We start from the raw sequence: 24,882 nt of genomic DNA on the forward strand, positions 1-24,882 counted from the left end.
CCTTAGCTTTGTGCCAGGCTGGATGAGTATACTGTGTGCCCTAGCCCATATAATGCAATACTAGCCCTAGGCAGTAAATGCTGTTAATATTCTCATTTTACAAATGAGAGAACTGAAGCGAATTGTTTACTTGCTCAAGGCAACATAGGTCTGCTCATATCTGGCTCCTGAGACAATAAATATTTATTATATAATAATTGGGTTAATGTGGTCTCCCCTCAAACATAAACCACTCATAACGTGCTGACATAAATGATGTCTTTGAGTGTGTAATGCTGAAGGTGAGGGCCTAAACCAAGGTTAATTCACAGAGCAATGAATGTCACCTCCTGAGGCTTCTTGGGAGGCAGTCGGCCAGCCATTTTCCCCAGTAACAACATCCCAACATGCTTTTGCAGCATGAGTATTTTCTAATTCCCATAAAGGATCGAGTTTGTCGCACAGGGCTCAGCACACGTTAGGTGCTCGGTAAACACTGGCTATCAATTCAGAGAGGTGAGGGATGCTCGTGGCTTCATAAGAAAACAACTGCTGATAATCTGCAATTTTCCCTGTGCATTTTCCCTATTGATTTGACAGAAAGTGTTAAATCTTTTCTATGACCCCGTTGAGTGGATACAAAAGGCGCATCATCACATCCGTCAGTGATTCTCAAGAGCCATCCTGGGACTAATCTGAGCCGTGGCAGTTTCCACCCATTTGGGGGTAATGACCAACACAGCGAGTTTTCATAAAACCAGTTGAATTTAACATAAAGCCCTCTCCTTTTATGTGCGACACATCCCTGTGTCTGCGTGCGTTTGCGTGTGTGTGCTGAAAAGGTCTTCTTTACCGTGAAATGATAATGAAAGTAGGTAGAAGTGTTCTCACTAAAGTGAGTCTGTTGACCAAAGTAAAAGATGGGCAACTCCATGTTGGTCTCTCCTTTTTGTACTTGTCGCTGTTGGTGGTGAAATTTACCAAGGCATGGAATCCAAATGTCGAGGTACCACTGGTCTTACATGGTCATTGTAAATTCAGTTATGTGCAAGCCTCAATTGTAGCATGTAGAATCAAATGTAGAATGATGACGAGTTAGGACTGATGGGTCATCTTTATTACCAACTAAAAGATATGCTAATCGCCCAACCGCATATGACCCTGGCCTGGGGAGGCAACATCTAGAGACAAAACAGAGAACTCACAATTCTTCACTGTGAACGAGACCGTGCGGAGCTCTCCTCGCCACATGTTACCACACTCTGGGCACATATCCTGCAGAACTTTGAGTGGAAATTTAGTGTCCCCAACCTCTGTGTGAGGCCGAAGGAGTTGAGTAGAAGTGAAGAGGAGGTACGTCCTTCACAAGCCAGGGCAGGGCCTTCCACCCGCACCCTGGGACCTTACTAGTCCTTCCTCTCCCATTCATCCAGCAACATTTCAAGCCAGTACTTCAAGAGCTACAGAATGTCGACATGCTGAACCGTCATGTTTTGGTTAAAATTTATTGATTGTAACTGGCTGCCTAAGTCTCCTAATATAGTAAAAGAAAATTTAGAAGCAAAGTAGCACATCAGCAAAATACTCCACTTCCCTGCTTCTAGCCACCCTCGGACTATCCTTCCATCTTCTCATTTCAAGAAGGCATGTCCAGCAGGAGGGCACCAGAATTTAAAGATTCCATCAGAAGAAAAGGCCTTGGCTTTGCTCGCAGTACAGCATGGTGCATCAGGTACAATTAAATATAGGTCACAAGGAAAGAGAGGGATTGCAAACGCATGATTCACAGTGCATTAAGTGATAGATCCCCCAGGACTGCTCCTTTGCAGAGAAAGCATGTGTCCTCAAGCTGGCCTGCAGACGTTTAACTCTTCATCTCAAATATGAAGCATTTTGGTTGTGTAAACACTGCTCCTAAGTCATTAGTGATTCACAAAATCAATACCATGCCTGATAACTGGCTTCTCTCCTTTAGTTCTTGCCCAAACACAGCGAAGGTGTCAAGGCCTCAGAAGGTAACTTCTCAGCATCCTTGGCCACAGGGCCTTCCAACCCTGAGCTGGCGGTGCGCTACTGTTCCGAGCCACACTGCCTGAATCATGGTAACAGTCTTTATCACAAGGCCAGGGAAGAACAATCTCTTCTTTTTACAACTGGTTGAAACTCCAGGTGAACACTCCCTTTTACTCCCAAACAAGAGTGGCCCAGGCTGCTTTTGTTGGAGGAAATGTGTACTGTGAGCAAAGCTCCAGCCTTTTCTTCTGATGAGATTTTTAAATTCTGGTGTCCACCTGCTGGATGTGCCTTCTTGAAAAGAGAAAATGGAAGGATAATCTGAGGGTGGCTAGAAGCAGGGAAGCAAAGTCTTTTGCTGATGCATTGCTACTTTGCTTCTAAGTTTTCTTTCATTATATTAGCTAATTATTCATACTTGTCCAAACTTGGAAACAATCAAGGTATCCTTCAGTAGGCGAAAGGATAAAGAAACTCCACTGTCTGGATCGTTAAAAATTAGATGCCTTTAAAGTGCTCCAGATGCCCAAAAACCAGCCTGTGAGCTCAGCTTCTCTTCTCATTGCAGCTTTGGAAATGCTGGTCGACACCTCCTTGCTGGCCTTGCCCTTCAGGGTACTGGTGCCCGTCTCCTGGTGCTCTGATGCATCTGATATTCTCACTAAGAGAGGGTCTCAGGATTCCACCAAGAGGCACAGACAACAGCTTCTCCCCACACTGTTGGAAATGCCTGTATCCAGACTCACATGAGCATCCCTGAATGGTCCGGCCAGCTTTCACCCATCATCCTTTGCCCATGACCTCAACAAATCTGCCATGACAGTCAAAGTTGGTGAAGGAATCATCAGGGGATCAGTCACCCTCTCTTTTGGATGTAGGGCCCCAGGCCTAACACAGCCAGCAAGGGGCCTTTGAGAATATTTGCAATGACATCAACAGGAAAGAACTCCAGAAGCAGATTTCTGAGGTTTTGCTGAGGCCCTATTGGATTATAAACAGGTTTCAAAATTGAAATGATGATGGAGTCCAAGGGTAGACTTGTGCAGGACAAGCTCCCGTCTTTCTAAACAGATGCAAACCTGGGTCTTCAAACTCTTATCTGAGAAGTGACGTTGGATGGATGTAGGACTTCTGTAAGTCCATTTTAAAGCTTACTATAAGTGACACTTGCTGTCTAGGTGGTTTTGTGCAGTGGCTCAGGAAGCAGATCCTGGCACCCGACTGCCTGGCTTTGAGAGCAGGCCTAGAACCCCACTGTGTGTCACCTCCCTCAGCCACACACGGGGTCATAGAGCTGCTCCACCTTGCAGGGTTGTTGGGAGCATTAAGTTAGAATGTTCTTGGAAGGCTCCTAGCACAGTGCCTGGCACACAGCAAGCACTTAATAAATACTGGATGTCCTGTTGTTGGCAACTAGAGGCCCAGCCCTGCGGGGCCTGAGTGAGGCGGTTAGAGTTTGTAAGGAGCTGTGGGCAGCCCAGGTCTCCCGGGCTTATGGTGGAGGCCTGCATTCCTTTCCCATTGCTGGTCACACATGACCTCAAACTGTGTGGCTGAAAACAACACAGATTATCCAGCGACAATTTTCCTTTGTATTCACCCAAATGAGTTGAAAACTTATATCCACACAAAACCTGCCCATCGATATGGATAGCACTTTATTCGTAATTATCCAAACTTGGGAACAACCGAGGTGTCCTTCAGTAGGTGAATGGATAAAGAAATCCAGACATTGGAATATTACTCAGCAATAAAAATACATGAGCTGGCCGGGCATGGTGGCTCAGGCCTGTAATCCCAGCATTCTGGGAGGCCGAGGCGGGTGGATCACAAGGTCAAGAGATCGAGACCATCCTAGCCAACATGGTGAAACCCTGTCTCTACTAAAAATATAAAAAATTAGCTGGATGTGGTGGCATGCACCTGTAGTCCCAGCTACTCAGGAGGCCGAGGCAGGAGAACTGGTTGAACCCAGGAGGCGGATGTTGCAGTGAGCCGCGATCACACCACTGCACTCCAGCCTGGTGCCTGGTGACAGGGCGAGACTCTGTCCCCCAAAAAAACAAACAAACAAACAAAAAAAAACATGAGCTATCAAGCTGTGAAAAGACACGGAAGACCCTCAAATACATGTTGCTATGTTCAAGAAGCCAATCTGAAAAGGCTCCATACTGTATCATCCCAATTCTATGACATTCTGGAGAAGGCAAACCTAGGGAGATGGTAAAAACTTAGCTGTTGGCCGGGCGCGGTGGCTCAAGCCTGTAATCCCAGCACTTTGGGAGGCCGAGGCGGGTGGATCACGAGGTCGAGAGATCGAGACCATCCCGGTCAACATAGTGAAACCCCGTCTCTACTAAAAATACAAAAAATTAGCTGGGCATGGTGGCGCGTGCCTGTAATCCCAGCTACTCAGGAGGCTGAGGCAGGAGAATTGCCTGAACCCAGGAGGCGGAGGTTGCGGTGAGCCGAGATCGCGCCATTGCACTCCAGCCTGGGCAACAAGAGCGAAACTCCGTCTCAAAAAAAAAAAAAAAAAAAAAAAAAACTTAGCTGTTGCTGGGGATTGAGGAGGGAGGGATGAACAGGCAGAGCACAGAGGATTTTAGGGCAGGGAAGCCACTCTGTGTGATAGTATGATGGTGGATACATGTCATTACAGAGATGTCAAAACCCATAGAATAGACAAGACCAGGGTGAACCCTTATGAAAACTACGGACTTCATTTAATAGTCATGTGTCAATTTAAAAAAACCCACACATTTGTTCTGGAGGTCAGAAGTCTATGGCGCGCCCACAGACCAGCATTACTTCTTGAAATCCAGGGAGGAATCCCCTTGATCTTCCCAGTTTCTGGAGGCTGCCAACATCCTGTGGCTCCCAGTCCCTGCTGTGTCTTCACAGCAGGCGATACAGCATCTTCCCTTCTCTCTGACTTTCTCCCTCCGCTTCTGTCTTCACCTCTCTTACTACTGATCCTAATCCTCCTGCCCCTCTCTTAAAAGGACCTTTGTGGATAATCCAGAATGTCCTCCCATCTCAAGACATCTAATCACTTTTGCAAAGTGCATTTGAACAAAGGTAATAGTCCCGGGTTCCTGGATGTAGGCCCTGGATATTTTGGGGGGTCATTATCCAGCCCGCCATAATGACCAAGAGGCAGTTGGTGGAGTTGGTGAAAGGATGGGGTGAAAGATGCTGGGAGAAGAGAAAAGGGTGGATGAACATCTGAGAGGGAGCAGAACCATCCCTGCCTGCTGTGGTCTGAATGTATCCCCCCAAACTGTCTATGTTGAAACTTAATCCCCAGTGCAATAGTATTGAGAACCGGGGTTGGGGGAAGTGATTCAGTCTTGAGAACTCTGTCCTCTTGAACAGAATTGAGTGCCGTGGGAGCTTGTTTGCTCCTTCCGCCAGCGAAGACACAGGAAGAAGGTACCATCTAGAAGGAATGGACCCTCACCAGACACTGAATCTGCTGGCACCATAATCTTGAACTTCCCGGTTTCCAGAACTTTGAGCAGTAAATTTCTATGGCTTATAAATTACCCAGTCTGATGTAATTTGTTATAGCAACCTGAGTGAACTAAGACAATAATCTTACAATAGAAGTTCTATACAGCAATTAAAAAGATTAAACTACTGCTCCTTGCAACAAATGAGTATGTCTCACAGACTTGTGGAGTGAAAGAAGCCAGAAACAAAACTGTGCATACTATGTGATTCCATTCATATAGCGTTCAAAACCAGACAAACCTAATCTGTGGTATTAGAATTCAGAATAGTGGTTTCTTTTCAGAGGACAATTATTGGGAGTGGCCAAGAGGAAGGCTTTGGGGTACTGGTAATGTTTTATTTCTCAAGAGGGATAGTGGGTATATAGATATATCTATCTGATATATCTTCATCATACTGTAGCGCACTTGTGAAATAAGCACTTGGCTATATTTAGGTTATACAGTCATAAAATTTACTATTAGATGAAGAAATCAATAAAAGCAAACTTTAATGTGGGATTATATTTTATTCTTAGGTGTGATATAGACCCTTGGCTGAACAGACTGAAGCATGATCAATCTATGGTTCAGATTAGTGTGCCAGTGAATCAGATCTATGGAACTTGGCTAATAATCATTAATATAAGCAAGAAAGAAATTGACTAGCAAAATTTCCATACAGACACCTTGTACTGTGCAGTACTGGCTCAGTTTATGACTTGCTCCAGCCAGCAGTCTGGGACAGTCTCATGATTTACAAATTCAGTTACAAGAAGGGGCTAATATATGTGCCCTCAGGGTTTAAGTTGGCAAAGATGCCATGCATGATTAAGACAGGCACCAAACCCTTCTCACATAAAACAGTCATCATTAGTATAGGCTGTGAAAATGCCGGATCAGGCTGGAAGGTTTACAACTTCTTGCCGAAGTTGTAAAAAAAAGTGACAAAACAGGTAAGTGATGAAAAGGCAATAAACGTCACACCCTGAGGGCATCTGTGGCAGTGTCCTGTCATGGACGGTGAATACATCAAGAAGACAGCTTTGCAGACAGCTACTTTATGGCCCTTGTTACTGAGGCTGTGCAAAACCTCCCCATAGGCCCACCCAATTCCAAGCTGTAGTGAATCCTGACCTCCAGACCTGGAGCTGGTCTGCCTGGTGTCCCGACTCACGTTTCCTCTCAGAAATGCCCATTTGGTGAAGTTCAGAGGGGACACCTATCACAGGACTCCACACGAGATCCAGGCCTGGCCAACTCTTCCTTTAGCTGCCATGGTCGGTTGGGGACAGGGTGCACAGCCCAGGCTGGGCCCGGGTTCTCAATGGGAATTCCATTCACAAGAATACAGTCTCAGGATGCGAGCTCAGGACTGCCTGAGGCCACTTTCCATGGCTGCCTGCAAGAAACTTGTCTGGGATAGGGAAGTTTGAGGCAGAGACACAGAGAAGCAAAGACAAGCAGAAATAAATCAGGGCAGGGCTGACTGCCAGGCACCTGCTTCCTGCAGCTTCTCCTTCTTTTATGTGAACCACTCCAGATCTTTCCTAGTCATGCCAGACAACAAAATGCCTCTTTTTTCTTAAACTAGTTTGAATTGGATTTCTGCTCCCTGGCAACAAAAGTCCTAAGAAATAAACCAATAAACAGAATCAGGAGTACAGGGAAGTTACATGTAATCATTCCAAGGGACAGTGAGGACAGAAGTGTGAACGTAGAGTTGATCTTCCCATCAGAGGAGCTGGGCATCCACATCGCTATTAGCCGTTGACTCCCAGGCTTTCCCCAGAGACAGTATCCAAGCCCCAGATGTAATTTGCCTCAATTTCCTCCTTTGACTCTTCCCAGGTTTTACAATTTTGTTTTCACAAAAATTTGTATATTCTGCCATTCATCTCAATATCTTTTTCTCTCCTCCAATACTCACTTCTTCTTCTTTTTTTTTTTAATTGCATTTTAGGTTTTGGGGTACATGTGAAGAACATGCAAGATTGTTGCATAGGTACACACATGGCAGTGGGGTTTGCTGCCTTCCTTCCCCTCACCTGTATCTGTCATTTCTCCCCATGCTGTCTCTTCCCACCTCCCCACCCCCCCGTCCCTCTCCCATTTCTCCCCAACGGACCCCAGTATCTTTTTAAAAAAACTTCTCAAACACATTAACGACTGAATAAAAGAACCCCACCCCTTTAAGCTCTGTGAGATCAGGGCCATGTCAGTATTATTGGCTAGTATAGTGTCTGGCCAGCCCCATGCATTCGCTTCCCCTAAACTGCATTGCCAGAGTGAGATGCCTAAAATTTTACCACATGGGTCAAGCTATATTTGCCAAAACTACTACATGTTTGGGAAAAGACTATTCATTTCTCATTGCTTCGTTCTAAAACTCTTTGATTCATCACACAGAAATTGAGATGACATACCCTCATGAAAGCATTTGCTGCCTGCCATTATTGTTCATGTTTGTGTGTGTCACTACCAGACTGTGCACACTTGTGAGCAGAGACCGTGTCTCACTGAATTTGTATGTCCAGCCCTTAGCCAGGTTCTTGGGACACACAGGAGTCTGATGTCTCCGCACCATGAACAATTCACTCTGAAAACTCCATGGAACCTTACTTCTCCAAGTATGATCTGTGAACCCGCAGCAGCAGTAGCAGCAGCAGTAGGACTGGGGAAGAGGCTTACAAATGCAAAAGCTGGGCCCCACCCCAGACTACTGAGCAGAATCTGTCCAGGTAAAAAGTTCAGACTAGTCTGGAGGCAGCAGGAGGTCTTGGACATCATGGAATAGATGTGCCAAATAAAGGAAGCTGGGAAAAGGAGAGGCAGGTGGGCACCAGAAATGCAGGTGAGAGGGGATGAGGGCCTCAGCCAGAGAGCTGAGGATGGTGAGAAGTGGCATGCAGGGAGAGGTGGAGTGACCTTGCAGAGCCAGAAACTGAATGATGGAAAAAGGGGAGGAAAAGCAGGAAGAAAGTCAAACGCGATTGACGCTTCGAATCCATTGGGCTGGGATAGAGATGATGTGAGCACCGGGGGAGACAGGCTGGTCAGCTGATGATGCCCCTGTAGGGTCCCTTGCCTGCTGGCCATCTCCATTCATACAGAAGCGCCTGGGCAAGTGGAAGAAAGGCTGTGGGAAAACCTTCACCTCTGACAGAGCAAGACAAGACTATCACACTTTTTCCTTCTCCCATCTTTAAACTGGGGGATCATCTTTGAACTTAAGTTCTACGAGGAGCTCTGGATTTTATATCCAGAGAAGACATGGACTCATAAGAGCAGACAGCTATCAGGTTCTTCATCTTAGAATCCCACCGAAGTGGCAAAATGAAAAAAATAAATTAATAGTGTCACTTCAGTATCTAAATGAATTGGGGTTTGGCCAGCGTCTGCAGGAAGCATCTACAAGAACTCAGTAAATGATTTCCATTTGAAAACACAGCTCAAAGAGCACTTAGTAAGTGCAGTTTGGTGATAATAGTGATGGTCCACCTAGCAGCAGCATCTATCCAGTTAAGCAGAGATTCCCGGGGAACAGTGATCATGAACCAGGTCCAGGATCATGGGCAATCCTAAAAAAGTGTGCGGGGCATTTTGTTCTTTTAAAGATCTGCTCCCCTAACCTGCCCACCCCGCATCGCTGCTGCTGATCGTGAATACTACTCTAAGCAATTCTTTTGGCCCTGAATGTAGCGGTTTAGGTGAAGGTGTGGAGCAGCCAGGACCCTGAAGACTGGAACTCCCCAGGGAAACCACAGGAACGAAATAGGTCACGGGGCTCCCAGGCAGCGCTCCCCTGCCCCGCCCGGTGCAAGCCCGGGGCTGCCGGCTGGGGTGGGGCGCGCGGCGGCGCACGCAGGCACGGCGACCGTGCAGTTCTCAGCCTCTGGGCTCTCTCGCCCGCGCCCGCCCCGGGGCTGCCCTCGCCTGCCCTCGCCTGCCCTCGCCCTAGCGCAGCCCCGACCTGTGGGGGCGCGCGCAGCCTCCCGGGGCTCCTGCGGGCGGGCGCGCGCGGGGCGGGGGAGGCGCGCGCGCAGGGAGCGTGTGGGCCGGGCGGGCGCGGCGGGGAGAGCCGGGCGCGCGAGCGGAGCCTGCTGCTCACCTGCAGCCGCGCCGCTTACCTGCCGCGGAGCGGGCGTTCAGCGCCCTCCCGGCCCGCTCCCGAGCCCGGCCGCCGCCCCTTCCCACCGCGGGCACCGGCGCCGACATGCGACACGAGTAGCCCGCGCGCTTCGGAAGCACCGGAGGAGACCCCCTCGGCCTGGGCGCGCCAAGGTGACCCCCTCGATGACCCCCCGCCCCCGCGGGCCCCCAGTCCCCGCACCCTGTCTGTGCCCCTCGCCTCCGACTCCCGTTTCCGCCGCCAGGGGAGTGGCAGCAGTGCATGGGCATCTGTCTGTCTGTCTGTCTCGGCACTTCCATTTCACAGACCTCTCTTTTGTGGCCCTCCCGACTGCCCCGTGCGCACGGTGGAGTCTGGGAACCCCTCTTTGTTCGGGTCGGGGTGTCTTTGAGGGTGTGCACGCGCGCGTGGGACGTGTTTGGAGGGTGGGAGTACGATGGAAATTGGTGATTTAAATATTCCATCGAGGATGGCGGCCCCCGGCTCGCGACCTGCCGCTGCCGCGTGGTTTTCTCAGCAGCAGCCCAGATGTCAAACAGTTGTTCGTTTTCAGCATGCGAGATGTGATTTTCCAATGTGCATTCCCGGCGCTTTTGCAAACAGACCGCCGCTAGTCCGTGTGTGCCTGCCTCGCTCACGCTGGTGTTTTGAAGTCCTACCCTGTGTTTTCTCCGATGCCAAACGGCGTTTTTGTTGTGGGGTTTAAACCACCGAGACTTTGGCTTTTGTTTCATTTCACAGCAGTTCCTCATTCCCGAAGCTTGTGGCATTCGGTACTGGCATCTGAGTAGTGGCTGGCTTTCTGTTTGTCTGTGTGTTTTTTGCATGATCTTGGATTGTCACCCTGCTGTATCTAAACATTAAAAAGCCTGTCTTTTCGTTGAAGAGGACAGGGGTTAAAATGAATGAAGACCTGAAGGTCAATTTAAGCGGGCTGCCTCGGGATTATTTAGATGCCGCTGCTGCGGAGAACATCTCGGCTGCTGTCTCCTCCCGGGTTCCTGTCGTAGAGCCAGAGCCTGAGCTCGTAGTCAACCCCTGGGACATTGTCTTGTGTACCTCAGGAACCCTCATCTCCTGTGAAAATGCCATTGTGGTCCTTATCATCTTCCACAACCCCAGCCTGCGAGCGCCCATGTTCCTGCTGATAGGCAGCCTGGCTCTTGCAGACCTGCTGGCCGGCATTGGACTCATCATCAATTTTGTTTTTGCCTACTTGCTTCAGTCAGAAGCCACCAAGCTGGTCACGATCGGCCTCATTGTCGCCTCTTTCTCTGCCTCTGTCTGCAGCTTGCTGGCTATCACTGTTGACCGCTACCTCTCACTATACTACGCTCTGACGTACCATTCGGAGAGGACGGTCACGTTTACCTATGTCATGCTCATCATGCTCTGGGGGACCTCCATCTGCCTGGGGCTGCTGCCCGTCATGGGCTGGAACTGCCTCCGAGACGAGTCCACCTGCAGCGTGGTCAGACCGCTCACCAAGAACAACGCGGCCATCCTATCGGTGTCCTTCCTCTTCATGTTCGCGCTCATGCTTCAGCTCTACATCCAGATCTGTAAGATTGTGATGAGGCACGCCCATCAGATAGCCCTGCAGCACCACTTCCTGGCCACGTCGCACTACGTGACCACCCGGAAAGGGGTCTCCACCCTGGCTATCATCCTGGGGACCTTTGCTGCTTGCTGGATGCCTTTCACCCTCTATTCCTTGATAGCAGATTACACCTACCCCTCCATCTACACCTACGCCACCCTCCTGCCCGCCACCTACAATTCCATCATCAACCCTGTCATATATGCTTTCAGAAACCAAGAGATCCAGAAAGCGCTCTGTCTCATTTGCTGCGGCTGCATCCCATCCAGTCTCGCCCAAAGAGCGCGCTCGCCCAGCGATGTGTAGCACGCTTGCACCCAGAGGACTCTGCATTTACCAAGCACTTCCACTGCCTGGCCAAGGCTTGAGCTGTTTCCCTTGGATTCCTTGCACTGGATTCCCTGTCAAGCCACAGGAGCACTTAGCATTGGTGAAGCAATGACATCGTTTAGATGAGTTAGTGATGGAAGTGAAAATAACGTTACCAGTGTTTTCACCATCAAAAAAAATTGTCGAGCTCTTCACGCAATCTTCTTTTGTTTTGCTTGGGGACAGGGCTTTCCTTTTATATTTTGTTTAAAGGGCTGATTGGGGGTAGGAAAGGAAGGAAGGGATATGATATGGCCACAATGTTATAAGAAGTAAATGAGTTTCGGAGTTTTTGCCTGGACTTTAAGATAAATCTGAGTGATTGAGGAAAATTGAGAAAGAGTTACTTTTTTCCAGACCGTTCTTTTTTTACCTGATGGTAGATTTTTTAATGTTGCATGTATGTAACAGAATACAACCCCTTTCAATCCAATACAAATATTTTACATAATTGTGTCTGGAAGGGACCTGATTTTGCTAACATGAACTCAGTAATGTCACTGGCATTGAAACCATGAACCCATTGTTATTCATTGTTTCTTTCCTTTTGGCAGTTACTGTTCACAAGAATTCCTTTGGTATTTCTATAAATGTTGCAGCTCCTTCTGCATGGTTGACTGTGTTAGCTAGGCCACTAGTTTCAAATGTTGCCATGTAAATCTAGATTCCAAGAGGTCATTTTTCAATATAGTTTTTCAATATGTACTTTCTAAAATGAATCCTGAAATAGGTTTTGGTTTTCATATGAAGTGGGATTCATTAGATCCACATTGTTGTTTCTTAAGCTATTGTCTGATTGTTTTCAGAAAACAAAAGGAAAAAATATTAATAATAGCTATTAAAAGTAGATTAAATTTATTTTAATATATTCTGAAAAAATAAACTAATGTGACATTATCATGAAACAAGAAAGCCTCACCTTTCCTCTAAGAATATATTGATAGTTATTCTTGATTGAGACAAAAAGAATAAATATCATAGACCAAGTTTTTCTGGTTTCATACTGTCTGTGGTACATAATGCATTTGAAACAGGCAGTCCCCTATTTTAATGATTAGATTTGTTTGTGATTGCACAGTGTCCATCTATGACTGTGATATATACCAGCTATATCCTATAAGGTCCTAAACAGAATGACCATCAGCTGTTGATGAAAAGTTAAGTTTGAAATCTTTTAACTTCTTTTCACCAAAAACCAATTTATACAAAAGAAAAGTCATATTGCCTGTTTTCAGAGAGCAAGAATGTGATCAGGAAATTGCAAAGAAGAATTCACTTTAAACACATTGTAAAAATCAATGTGTCTCAGTTTTCATTTTTGTTCATGCAGACAAATGTAGACACAAATACCTTCCCTCCATTTGCAATGGATTTATAGTTATGTCTACATAATCAGTGGAAAAAATTCTTGGCAGCACATCAACTTAGCCCATTCAGATGGCAGCAAAAGCAGTATTTCAGGGTCATTGGGGAATCATTTGTAATAAGTTAACCTTATTGGTTTGTCCCAGATGTGATGCCTAGGGTGGTCTCGGGACCACTCTGGGAGACTGCATGCTGATGCCTTCTCTCCAGAGCCTCTTCTAATGTCGCACATGTGTGAATAAATCCTCTACTTGAATCTGTGTCTCCTCCCTGAGGTTACTTATGGAAGCAGGAGAGGGACTGAAATACTTAAGAAGTGGGAAAGAATTTTCAATACATATCACTGTATGATCAATGTAATAAAACTGATGCCTTTAAAATATTTCTTTTGAACATCTGATGGAGTTGGTAGATTGAATATGATGAGTCTGTTTATTTTTAATTAATTAAAATTGAATAGCATCACCATGGGAGACTTGACAAAGGTAAGTTGGTTTTGACAGGGGCTGGAAAACATCCATGGTGAGGTTTTAGAGGAATAAATGATGATTTTATAGAAAGAGTGGCTCCATTTGCAGATTTCCAATAGTAAGAGTTACAATGAGAATAATATGTACTTGTTTTGACCACATGTGTGCCAGGCCCCATGCTCGGTGTTTTACTATAATCACAAAAATTCTATGTCTCTAGGTGAGAAAACTAAGACTAAGAGAGGAGAGGATAAAAAATTTGTCCAAGGCCACAAAGCACAAGGGAAGAGTCAGAATCTGAAGCCACGTTTGCCAAAATCTAAGTCTTTCTCCTTCCCTGGACCTTGCAAGCTTTCATCCGTCAGTGGATACCAGGGCTGAAGAAACTGAATTGTAACATGTTCCTGTCACAGAGTTTGGCTCTACATTTAAGAAATAAAACTTGGCCTGGTGAGGTGGCTCACACCTGTAATCCCAGCACTTTGGGAGGCCAAGGCAGGTGGATCACCTCCGGTCAGGAGTTAGAAACCAGGCTGACCAATAGGATGAAACCCTGTCTCTACTAAAAATAAAATTAGACAGGCATGGTGGCAGACACCTGTAATCCCAGCTACTTGGGAGGCTGAGGCAGGAGAATTGTTTGAAGCCAGGAGGCGGAAGTAGCAGTGACCCGAGATCGCACCACTGCACTCCAGCGTGGGTGACAGAGCAAGACTCCATCTCAGAAAAAAGAAAGACACAAAACTTCCTGTTTCAAATTACACTAGTTAAGTGGTTGCTTTTGACCCATGTTTTTAAAACATCTAGTTTCAGCTAAGAGATTTTTCAACTCAACTAATAACATGCCCTTACTGTTTAAATTGTGAAAATAAGACGGATATTTATGTGGTTTTCTCCAAGGTTTCTCTTTCCTATGGAGCTAATTATTTTTAAGCGTGCACATATCTCAGTGTACCTGTGTCTATGTATGTATTTGTTCATACATATACCCAATAATGTTAACGTTGCAACAGGACCAAAGACCTCATGGAAAACTGACACATTTCCAACAGTCCTGAGGTAGCAGGTAATCTTTTTCTCCACATCATTAAAATTTCTAGCTACCAAGGAATTGATGTTTTTCCAGCAGAAAGAGTTATCCTTGTAACTAGGACAGTTTCATTACTTTACCAGAATCCTGAATCAGTCAAAACTAGTCATCTAGGTCATAACTAGCTAGGGTTTGGTTTCCTTTTATTCCCTTACCTCTTTATTTCTTTGTATTAGTGAAGTTTGTTTTTAAAGGTTAAGGGGACCACCTCCCTCCTAGTACCTGGCGGGTGGGAAGAAGGGAGGTAGAGCACTTCCTTGCCTGGGAGCCTAAATTAAGGAGCCAGGTTCAGGAGGGGTGGACTCTTTGGTTGACTTGGCCATGCAGAAATAGTCTTAGATTCCCCCAGGATTTAAAATAGGATTGAAACAAGAAGTTGAAAAGAACAGATGAGGAATAGAGATATACTTAGTGCCAATAAAAATATTGTGGAGATTTCTTAGGCTTTTTTTTTTTTTTGAAAAAATGCTTAATCCATTATTAAAATAATAATTTATTTTATACTAATATATGATAATATGAAGTTAGGATGACTTGCCATTTCAGATTTAAAATTCATATTACTTAAGTGACTACTATGTTGTGATTTTGAATAATGTTTAAGTTTCTATGTTGATTGTATGCCTAGTATAATAAAGGAAAAGATTGCCTTATTGTCCCCTTTAAAATTTGTCATAATTATTGAGTGTCTTCATATATGGTTAGTACCTCTAAGTCTGTTTAGAATTTTAAGAATCATGAACTAATCGTTTTATACACCACGGCTTGAATTCACAAATCTGTCTTCTAAAAAAATTACAGAGAAAGGTATCGGTAATTTTGGCTAGGGCTCCTTAAACTTTAAATATCTGAAGCGTATACAGATCACCTGAGAATATTGTTAAAATGCAAACTCGGCTTCAGTCAGTCTGGGGCATGGCTAAATTTCCAACAAGCTCCGGGGATGTTGATGCTGACTGTCTATAGACAATGCTGATTTGCAAGGATAAGTGTCACACTTTCAGCATTCTTTAAATGTAAATGTACCATATAAATAATATATATTTAAAGTGTTTATTTTTGTTAGAGGTTAATTACTCGTCTGTATTCAAAGGAGATGAACTTTGAACTGTTCCTACAGCTTCTCAGTGTCTGATAAAGATGCATAAATGTATTTTTCCCTTGTTAATGATCTAACTTTTAAAAATCCTAATGATGATTATATTAAGTTAGTTCTTTCAGAAGCTTTATGTAGATGCAATGTGTTTCTATAGGTGTGTGTGTGCATACCTGGCAATGAAGGCTTTCACCTCCCTTTCTCCAAGGACAGTTATCTTTGGGACATGAGTGGTTTGGGTTTGGGAGCTGCACGTGTCTTCGTGAATTCATCTTGAGATGATTGAGATGAAAACCTTTGTTCTCTGAGTTCTCAAATTCGACTTAACTTACTCCAAAGCAACCTTTCTAGACAGGTACATCAGAGAAATTTTAAAATAGCTCACCTTCCTTTGACACTTATCTGTAACCTTTTTTTTTTTCAGCATCAAAAATACTATTAATGTTAATAGTTACCCTGGTCCCAGGTACTGTGCTTCCTTTCTGCCTAAGGAGGTGAGAACTTTTTTTAATCCAACAGAAACATGTTAAAGCACATAAAGTGGATTTTAATATGTAACTTATATATGTCCACTGTATAACATATTTACAGAAAACAGCTATGAATTTTTTAATCATAAAAAATTCAAATACTAGCATCAAGCACAAGTGAACAAATTTCAACTGAAAATAAGTTTGGGACATACTTAGCTGCTAGGGCACAGATTCCCTTGGTAGCGAGTATTTGAACACACAGTTACAAATGGAATATTTTAAAAGGCAAAATAGCATCTTACGGAATTCTCTGTATGGCTTGGATTTGCATTTCTCACTAAAAATCACATTTTGAATCTACAGAATTTTTATCTGAGTTGGTGAAAATACAAACCTTTCACATAAGGAGAGATGAAGGCCTGTCTTTTACAGATATATGTGGTTACTGGGATAAAACCTAATGGAAAAGTGGTTCTGATCCAACTATCCTTACTCCTTCCCAGATCCTTTTGAAACATGAACAAGTTTGTTCTGGGATTCTATAGAACCTAATAATTTGAAGAAAACATATGGAGTAGAGTATTCTATATCAAATCAAAATCACCTAAGTCAAGATCTCTTTGGAAACCGAATACTTTCTCTCAATGCCTTGCAGTGTTTTGAAATTCCAAATCTTGATCTTTCTTATTATATTGTAATTCTATTTTTGTCTTGGCCAAACCCCTGGAGGTACAGAGAACCTCCCAATTTCAGTCAACATTGATATATTGAAAATATCCATTAAACAATATTGTTCTCTTCTTAAAATAAAACTCTCAATTATTTATGTCTTATGTTTCTGATTTTATTTTATATCCTTTTGACCATTTCTCGATCCCTTTTTCCGTATCATTTCCATATCATTTCCCATTTCTCCGCATACCTTTTCAAATCTAGTCATCAGATTGAGGATACAATAATCTACTAAATGGAGCAGAATGACGCTCTGCTTCGGATTACTGGATAGCAGTGGTTCTTTAAGGATGGGCCCCCACCAGCAGCACCAGCGTCTCTTGGGAACATGTTAAAAATGCAGTCACCCTAGCTTTACTGTGTAAAGCTCAGGGTATGAGGCCCAGCAATGTGAGTTTTAGTAAGCCCTCCAAGCATTCTGATGCACGCTAGAGTTTGAGAACCATGCCATGTAGCTTTGACTGAATCCTCAAGTGTTCCTGACATTACTAAGGCCGTTACTATCTCAGCAGTACTAGGACCTCTCACCTTTTTCTGCTCTGTCTATACCAGGCTGTCCTCACACTGTACTGAAGCAAGTTTCAGGTGATTTTGGTCTGTAGATGTGCTACCTTGCACTGATTTCACTGGAACTTGTTGCTGTTTTCAAGGTTATTTTCTAATGCATCAAGTTCAGCTAAACTTCTGCCCCTTCCCTTAAAGCCATGTCACCGTCATCCACCATGTGTCATGTGCCTCAGATAGAAAGACAATTCAGTGAGAAGAAAAAAACCAACCTGCCCTCTTTCTTGGCATCATGGAGATAAGTCTTCCTGTCTCTGTTTGTTACTATCTGTCAATTGGCCAGAATATTCCACACTTGCAGCCTCAGCTGCAACTGTTGAGCATCTGTTCCCTGCCCTCAGATCTGTCCCTTTCTACAGTGCCCAGAGGAAAACTGGCTCAGAAGATAAATTCTTTTTTGTTTTTGTTTGTCTGTTTGTTTTGTGGCATCCCGCACCGTCCAGCGGTGCATCGACTGTCCGTCATTCTTCTCATCTCTGGTCAATGCGGTAACGCACGCACACAAACACACACACTTGCGTGCGTACAGCCGCACCCTTTGCCTCCCTCCCTCATACTTCCACGCCCTTCCATCGTCCTTCTACAATCCCAGACCAGAACTCTTCAATGAGGAAGTGCCGAGAACTAGGGCAGTTGATTGAGGGTCTGACTTTCAGGCTAGTTTTCTGGCGTCAATAGGCACAGCTTTGGCAAGCCTAGGTCAGGATACAAACACTTCCGGGATTCCAAGCGCAGGACAGTGTCTACGACACAGGTCGGTTTCCATTCCAGCCCACTCCTCTACTAACCTCATGATGCTGTGGCTCACAGTCCAGACAGTTCAATAAATAAGAGCAGAAAACATATTTTAAGTAGTTTTCTTAATTCTAGGTATTGACTTGAGGTCGGAACGATGCAATAGTTGCATCTACTGACACAGCACAGAAGGATGTCATTTTCTTTTTCTTTCTTTCTTTTTTTTTTTAGCTGTAAGTTTATTCAATGCAAAAGAATCCTCTCCAATTTTACTGAGGTGGCTGACCACGTCCACGACCAAATCCGCCTCTAAACTGGAATTCGGTTGCTGACCCAGCCCCCGCCTTGGCTTTCTTGTTGGCACCAGGTGGCACAGCACTCCGTCTGTAGGTATCTCTGTCAGCTTCCCCTCTGGTGAGTCTTGCAGGTCGCTCACCTTCCAGACCTTTAGGCCGAGGCCTGCCTGTCTCTGGACGGCTGTGGCGTAGGGTGGCAGGCACGATCTCTGGGGGCAGATGGAGGTCATCACGGAGATACTGGATACCCTCATTGGTAAGGCACCAGTAGAAATGTCTCCAGGCAAACTGTTCCTTCATGTAGCCTCGGGACTTGAGAGACTGCATGGCCTTCATGATGTGAAGGTTGGGCACGTTCTTGTCTGCCAGCTCCGGGTGCTTAGGCATGTGGACATCCTTCTTGGCCACCATGACTCCCTCCTTAAAAAGGAGCTCATAAATGGCAATCCAGTTCTTCTTAGGCATCAACACCGCGGCGGCTGTAGGGCTTAACTGTTTTTTTTTTAAACAGAGTCTTGCTCTGTCACCCAGGCTGGAGTGCAGTGCTGTGAGCTTGGCTCACTGCAACCTCCACCTCCCAGGTTCACACAATTCTCTTGTCTCAGCTTCACAGGTAGCTGAGACAACCAGCTAATTTTTTTTTTTTTTTTTTTTTTTTTTTTTTTTTTTTTTTGTATTTTTAGTAGAGACAGGGTTTTGCCATGTTGGCCAGGAGGTCGCAAACTCCTGACCTCAAATGATCCTCCTGCCTTGATCTCCCAAAGTGCTGGGATTACAAGCGTGAACCACCACGCCCAGCCTGGGATGTCATTTCCATGAGTGCTCTTTAACCATTCAAATTACTAAACCGATTACCTCGATTCTCTTTAGGAATATTTGAAGCTAAGAGAACACAGTTTAAGTACCCAAAAATGTTTCTTAGTAAGCATACTCTCTTTTTCTAGCTCAAGATCCAGTTTAAGAAGCAGAAAATCCCACAATACAGGCTACAAGCGGTATTTCACCCCTGAATGGGCTTTGAGACAGAGGTGGCTACTCTACCAGCCCAGTGACCCAATATTTTTCAGATGTGGATGCATTTTCACTGGAGACTTTTGAGATGCCTCAAGTGAGGATCTAGCTGTTTCTGAAACACCTAAATCCAGAGACGCTGATAACTAAAGTAACTAAAAAGACAGGTTTTGCTCTCCCAAGCCCTGACCCAGGAGCTAAAAGCTGTGAGACGTGCCCAGTGGGCCTCGTGTCCCTTCCTGCTTGCATTCCTCCTGAAGTTTGTCATAGGAATGAGGGTTTCCTCCCCATCCTCGCACTCCAGAGAACTGATCGCAAACTGTGCCCAGAGGGTGAAAAAGCTGAGCGGCCCAGGGCTGTGAGCACCCTGATTCAAGCTGTTCTTTATGCAAAAGACTTCACTCCGCACAAGGTTGTTGTTTCAGTCCAGAAACGCTTGACAAATCCTGACAGTACTTCCTAGGTAGTGTGCTTTGAAGCTTATCCACTCTCACCAGCTTACTGTTCATGTGAAGACCGTTTCTTCCACTTTTAGGCATTTTTCCCCCTCTGGTTACTAGCTGGCTCTCAGGGACTCGTTCCGGGAAGCCTGGAGAGGTTGAAGAGGTTTGGAAAAGAAAGCCTGGTGGCTTCAGGTGCCTGCCTCCACCTGCAGACTCGGATGGAGTGATATGGCTTGAATAAGCAATGTTGATGACAGATGTGACGTAAACTGACAGTTCCATAGTCTTTTTATTTATTTACTTATTTAATATTTTTAGAGACAGGGTCTTGCTCTGTCACCCAGGCTGAAGTCGATTAATATGATCATAGCTCACTGCAGCTTCATGCTCCCATCCCAGGCTCAAGCAATCCTCCTGCCTTAGCCTCCCAAGCAGCTAAGACTACAGGCACACACCATGCCTGGCTATATTTTTTTTGTAGAGATGGGGTCTTGCTATGTTGCCCAGTCTGTTCTTGAACTCCTGGTCTCAAGCTATCCTCCCATCTTGGTCACCCAAAGTGCTGGAATTAGAGACATGAGCCACCATATTCCATTTTTAGTCTTCATTAATAAAAAGATTAAGAACACTTGCTCTAGGCTTAGGCTGCCTGGGTTCATTTCCCATCTCTGTCACTTTCTACCTGACTGGTCTTGGGCAAGTTACTTAGCGTCTCTGAGCCTCCATGTCCTGGTTTGTTAAAACGAGCATGCTACAAGAACCTTCCTCATGGTATTGGTTGAGATAAGACACGTGGACGGTTTCATTTAGTACTTGGCACATATCTACCTGGATGTCACTTTCCAGTAGTAGTATCACCACTGTGGCTGCATTGGTATTATTATTACTGCCACCCAAGACCTGTCAATTACTAATATTGCTTCCAGTAGTTAGTGAGGTAGAAACCCAGATAAAAGAAACCCATCCATAATCTCATGTAATCTTTCCAACCATGCTCTGAGGTCTGCATTGATATTCTCCACTACAAATAAGAAAACTCACACACAGGGAGGTTGAGTGACTTGCCTAAAACCACACAGCCTTTGTGTAGGTCACCACGAACACTCAGAAATGAGCAATGCCTCCTGAGAAATGCCCAGTTAAACCAGCCTGTGCGTGAGAAGGTAAGAGGACTCTTCAAAGTCAGCCACGCTCAGCTCCAGAGTGGCCCAGATGCACCCAGGCACTCGGGGACCTGCCTCGTGGGTTCTGGAAGGCAGGCTTCCTGGAGACAACTGGGATGCTGATGGATCTCAAAGGGCAGGCTGGACCTAGGTAAGTGTGAAGAAGACCAAAGAGTTTTCTGGGAGGAGCAACGATGACGAGGTTCAAAGGAGGGACGTGAAAGTGACTTTAGCTTATTTGAAATGGGGCGAGATTGACTTTTTTTTAAATGACATTTTAATTTGGACCAATTCTCAAAATAAAAAATCCTGCCAAATACGTTTACGTGAATTTCAGTATAATCACTAAAAGCTCACATTTAGGTGCTTTGTAAACTTTATAAATGTAAGATTAAAAAAAAATTATTCATGTTTATTGAAATCCATCAAAGTGTGTGTTCCAAAAAAGAGCTTAGTGATCAAAGGTTTAAATTGTATAGACATGGATTTACATAAATAAAAAAGTATTTATTTTAAAAAGTTAGCTATTTTATATGTACTTTAACAGAAAACATAATGTGCTCAGAATTTTTCATTTTTAATAAACCTGTTAGATGTACAGGTAGAGTCCACATTCTCAAGCTGGAAAGGACTTTGCAAGTACTCACTTCACTGACCAGAAAGCCCAGGTCCCGGACAAGCTCTGACCTGGCAAGGTCATTAGCCAGGGAGTGGCAGACCCAGAACATGAACCTGGAGTCATGATTTCTTGTCCAGAACATTGTTCTCGGGCAGATTTTCGTTGATAAGAAAAAGCTTGAAATGTGAAAGGCTTTGTCTAGTGTTTGCTTTCTAGGTTTGAATAATTTTTTCTTTTCTTTCTTGCTTTTTTTTTTTAAGACAGAGTCTCCCTCTGTTGCCCAGGCTGGAGTGCAGCGGTGCGATCTTGGCTCACTGCAACCTCTGCCTCCTGGATTCAAGTGATTTTCCTGCCTCAGCCTCCCGAGTAGCTGGGGCTACAGGTCCATGCCACCACACCCAGCCATAGGTTTGAATAATTTGTAATTACTACTTGCTATAAGAAATCCTAGTTATAGCAGAATAATAATCACTATCATTGTAAGGGCTAACACTCTCTGAACTCACTTTGTTCCAGAGGCCATGCTAACGAGGCCATGCTTTACATATATTTCCTTATTTATTCTTCACATCTACAAAGGTGATATTTGGTAGCATTAATTCTAGTATTTAGAAGGTGAGCGTTCACATATGCAAATTGAGAGCGATTCTTATAACTCCTCCTCTGTGTCTCCCAATCCTGTGTTGTACACATCACTGGAGCTTAACACACTTTCACTATGTCTGGGCCAGAACTCTTCAACAATTTACTGGCTTAATAATCAAGGTTGCATTTCAGAAGCCATTGCATTTTAATACAGATGTATGATGTTTATGTGCCTAACATACCAGTACAAAATTTGACAGACACAGTAGTCATTATGATTCTTTGTCATATCAGAGCTGGCAAGCTATGAAGAGGGGTAGGCAAAAGTCCAGAACCCATCTCTATCCTCATCTCTCTCCTGCCAGAGTGTGTAGCCCACGTCAGACATCACCAGTGCACCTTTCTCACATTTTTGAGAAGGGGCAGGGAAACCCCACACAGGACAGGGTGAAGAGTTTGCAGAAGTAATAATGACACAACTAGATTAATGTGTGCAAATATACAGTTAGAGGAAAGTTTATGTTAATCAGTTGTACATTTCAAAATAACCAGAAAAGAATAACTCATGTGTTCCTAGCATACAGAAAACATAAATGTTTAGGTGATGGATACGCCAGTTACCATGATTTGATTATATGAATGTATGAAATTATCACAGGCACTGCTAAAATATGTACATGTATTTTTATCAATAAAGAATTAAAAAATAAAAAGAATGACGAAAAGAATGACACTATTATTAAAAGTCACAGCAAACAGCACAATGTATAGAGTATTTGCTGCTCCAGGCACTGCAGCGGGCATTTTACATAAGTGAGCTCTTTTCGTCTTTACAGTGACACAGTGACATGTAGGTAATTTTGTTACCTCCCTTTTACAGATGGGGGAATAAGAGACTATGTAACATGCCAAGATCTCCCACCTGTTAAGTGGCAGGTCCATCCAAGCCCACAACTGCCCTCTTTACTACTAGACACACTTGTTTCACTATGAGACTCACACGTTTGTCTCTGAGGCCCAACTATATAATATTCACAGCATATAGGATGCTCAGAATTTCTTTGCTGTGTCACCTCTAAATGGAAGACTATTTTCCACTAACATTGGAGCCAGATTCCCTGCTTCTGCTTAAACGCCTGAAAACAACTTAAGTCAACTGCATTAAGGGTGTGAACAGAGGATGGTTCCACCCCCACTTCCATCTCCCTCCCCTTCCACTGGGCCAGCGAGGCACTGGGCCTCATTGATACGAGATTATTTCATGAGTCTCAAACAATATTTTTTCAAAGAAAGCATAGAGGACATCTGAAATTACAAAATTAGAAAAGACATTTGGCTGTTTTCTGGTCTGCCAAGTTTGTAAGATTTTTAGGAAGGTGACCTACACTTTATATCTGGTGACGGATTTCACTGAAAGGGATGGATTTGGAGAGTCCATTTAAATAGAGCAATCAGCTGACTCATTGACCTTGAAGCCCAAGAATAATAATCCTTAGGGCAAGCAACAGCAAGTAAAGTGTATTTCAGGAACGTGTGTGTAGTTGTGTGTGTGTGTACACACATTAGTGCGGACACCTAAGCTATGCATTCACATTTAGATTTTGGCAATGAGAAACTATTGAAGCTATGTAAAATCAAGTTTGCTTTTTTTCTGTTAAGGGATATGAAACAAAATAATGAGAATAAAGCCAAACAAATCCATACTGAGTCATTCCAAACTTTTGTTTTTATATACTTTCAAAAGTACACAATTCAGGAAGTAGGGAGTTTTTAAAATTTCATTGTTACTATACATGTTTTGGAATATATAATGTTAGTTGGCAAATATTTAGAATAGAACTAGTCAATTAAGACGGTAACTTATTTAAAAAGCTCTATCAAATCTATTATTATTTATTATTATTTGATCACTGTGGCAAGTGAGCATTTGAACTGTGCCTAGTGCAAATGAGGAACTGAATTTTGAATATTATTTAGTTTTAAGCAAATGAAATTTAAGAAGTCACACATGGCTGGTAAACACCTTATCAGGCAGTAAAGATGCAGGTATAAACTCATTTTCTCATAGAGACTACTTTAACTACAGGTCCTATTTTCAGAGCTCAGCTTCCCTCCTCTTGGTCCTTCTTACTGATCCACTGGCTTGAAATTAGTCACCACATCACGATTTAAGAAAATCTAATACTAGAGATTTCAACCCGATAAAACTAAAAAGTCAGGAGCAATTATCACTTTGGGCAATAATTATTACTTGAGAAGATTCACCACTGCCCTTTTAAAATAATGTGCTTTTTTTTTTTCTTCTGCCTTTCAAATAAAAGTCATTTTCAGAAAGTGATGCAAAATGTAACAACTCAACAGAACCCCAATGGAGAGTTCCAGTGATGAAAACCAGGCTGTGTGGCACTCCTGGCTGGCATGTGCCTGTTTTCGCCTGGGTCAGGGGTCTAGGCTGGGACTCCACGTCTGTGCACTGCTCCTCACAGTAGCACGGGCCGAGGAGATGCTAGTCCAGGTGTGTAGGGTGGGTGTCTCTCCAGACACACGCTGAAGGACTTCCTTCCCATATCAATCTCTCTCCGAAAGACAGTTTTAGTTTGAGCTTTTGATTTTCATTCCACCTTTTCCAAAATTTTTAAAAGCTCTTGTCAAT

At 44.1% G+C, this 24,882-nt stretch overlaps 2 protein-coding genes across 2 annotated transcripts; one reads left to right on the forward strand and one right to left on the reverse strand.

Annotated features, from left to right (window-relative positions):
• The first annotated feature begins 9,352 nt into the window (after positions 1-9,352).
• GPR12 (G protein-coupled receptor 12) lies at positions 9,353-16,907 on the forward strand. Its single transcript, XM_003919729.3, has 2 exons — positions 9,353-9,770; positions 10,505-16,907. The coding sequence occupies exon 2, from the start codon at positions 10,520-10,522 to the stop codon at positions 11,522-11,524; it is 1,005 nt and encodes a 334-aa protein (XP_003919778.1). The 5' UTR covers positions 9,353-9,770; positions 10,505-10,519; the 3' UTR covers positions 11,525-16,907.
• A 1,436-nt stretch (positions 16,908-18,343) lies between these two features.
• Positions 18,344-20,144, reverse strand: LOC120365597 (small ribosomal subunit protein eS10-like). Its single transcript, XM_039473129.2, has 2 exons — positions 19,914-20,144; positions 18,344-18,900 (listed from the first exon to the last, which is right to left on the reverse strand). Exons 1-2 carry the CDS (start codon positions 20,142-20,144, stop codon positions 18,382-18,384), a joined length of 750 nt encoding a protein of 249 aa, XP_039329063.2. The 3' UTR covers positions 18,344-18,381.
• Between the last annotated feature and the right edge of the window lie 4,738 nt (positions 20,145-24,882).

The sequence above is a fragment of the Saimiri boliviensis genome, chromosome 16 (genome assembly GCF_048565385.1).
Source record: "Saimiri boliviensis isolate mSaiBol1 chromosome 16, mSaiBol1.pri, whole genome shotgun sequence".
Lineage (NCBI taxonomy): Eukaryota > Metazoa > Chordata > Mammalia > Primates > Cebidae > Saimiri > Saimiri boliviensis.

Bases quoted from the DNA above. Each gene is read 5' to 3' on its own strand.
- GPR12 (XM_003919729.3), top strand. From the start codon at position 10,520: ATGAATGAAGACCTGAAGGTCAATTTAAGCGGGCTGCCTCGGGATTAT.
- LOC120365597 (XM_039473129.2), bottom strand. From the start codon at position 20,144: ATGGAACTGTCAGTTTACGTCACATCTGTCATCAACATTGCTTATTCA. The intron at 18,901-19,913 runs GTGAGAGTGGAT...AAAAAAAAACAG, and splicing joins TTCACATGAACAGTAAGCTG to TTAAGCCCTACAGCCGCCGC.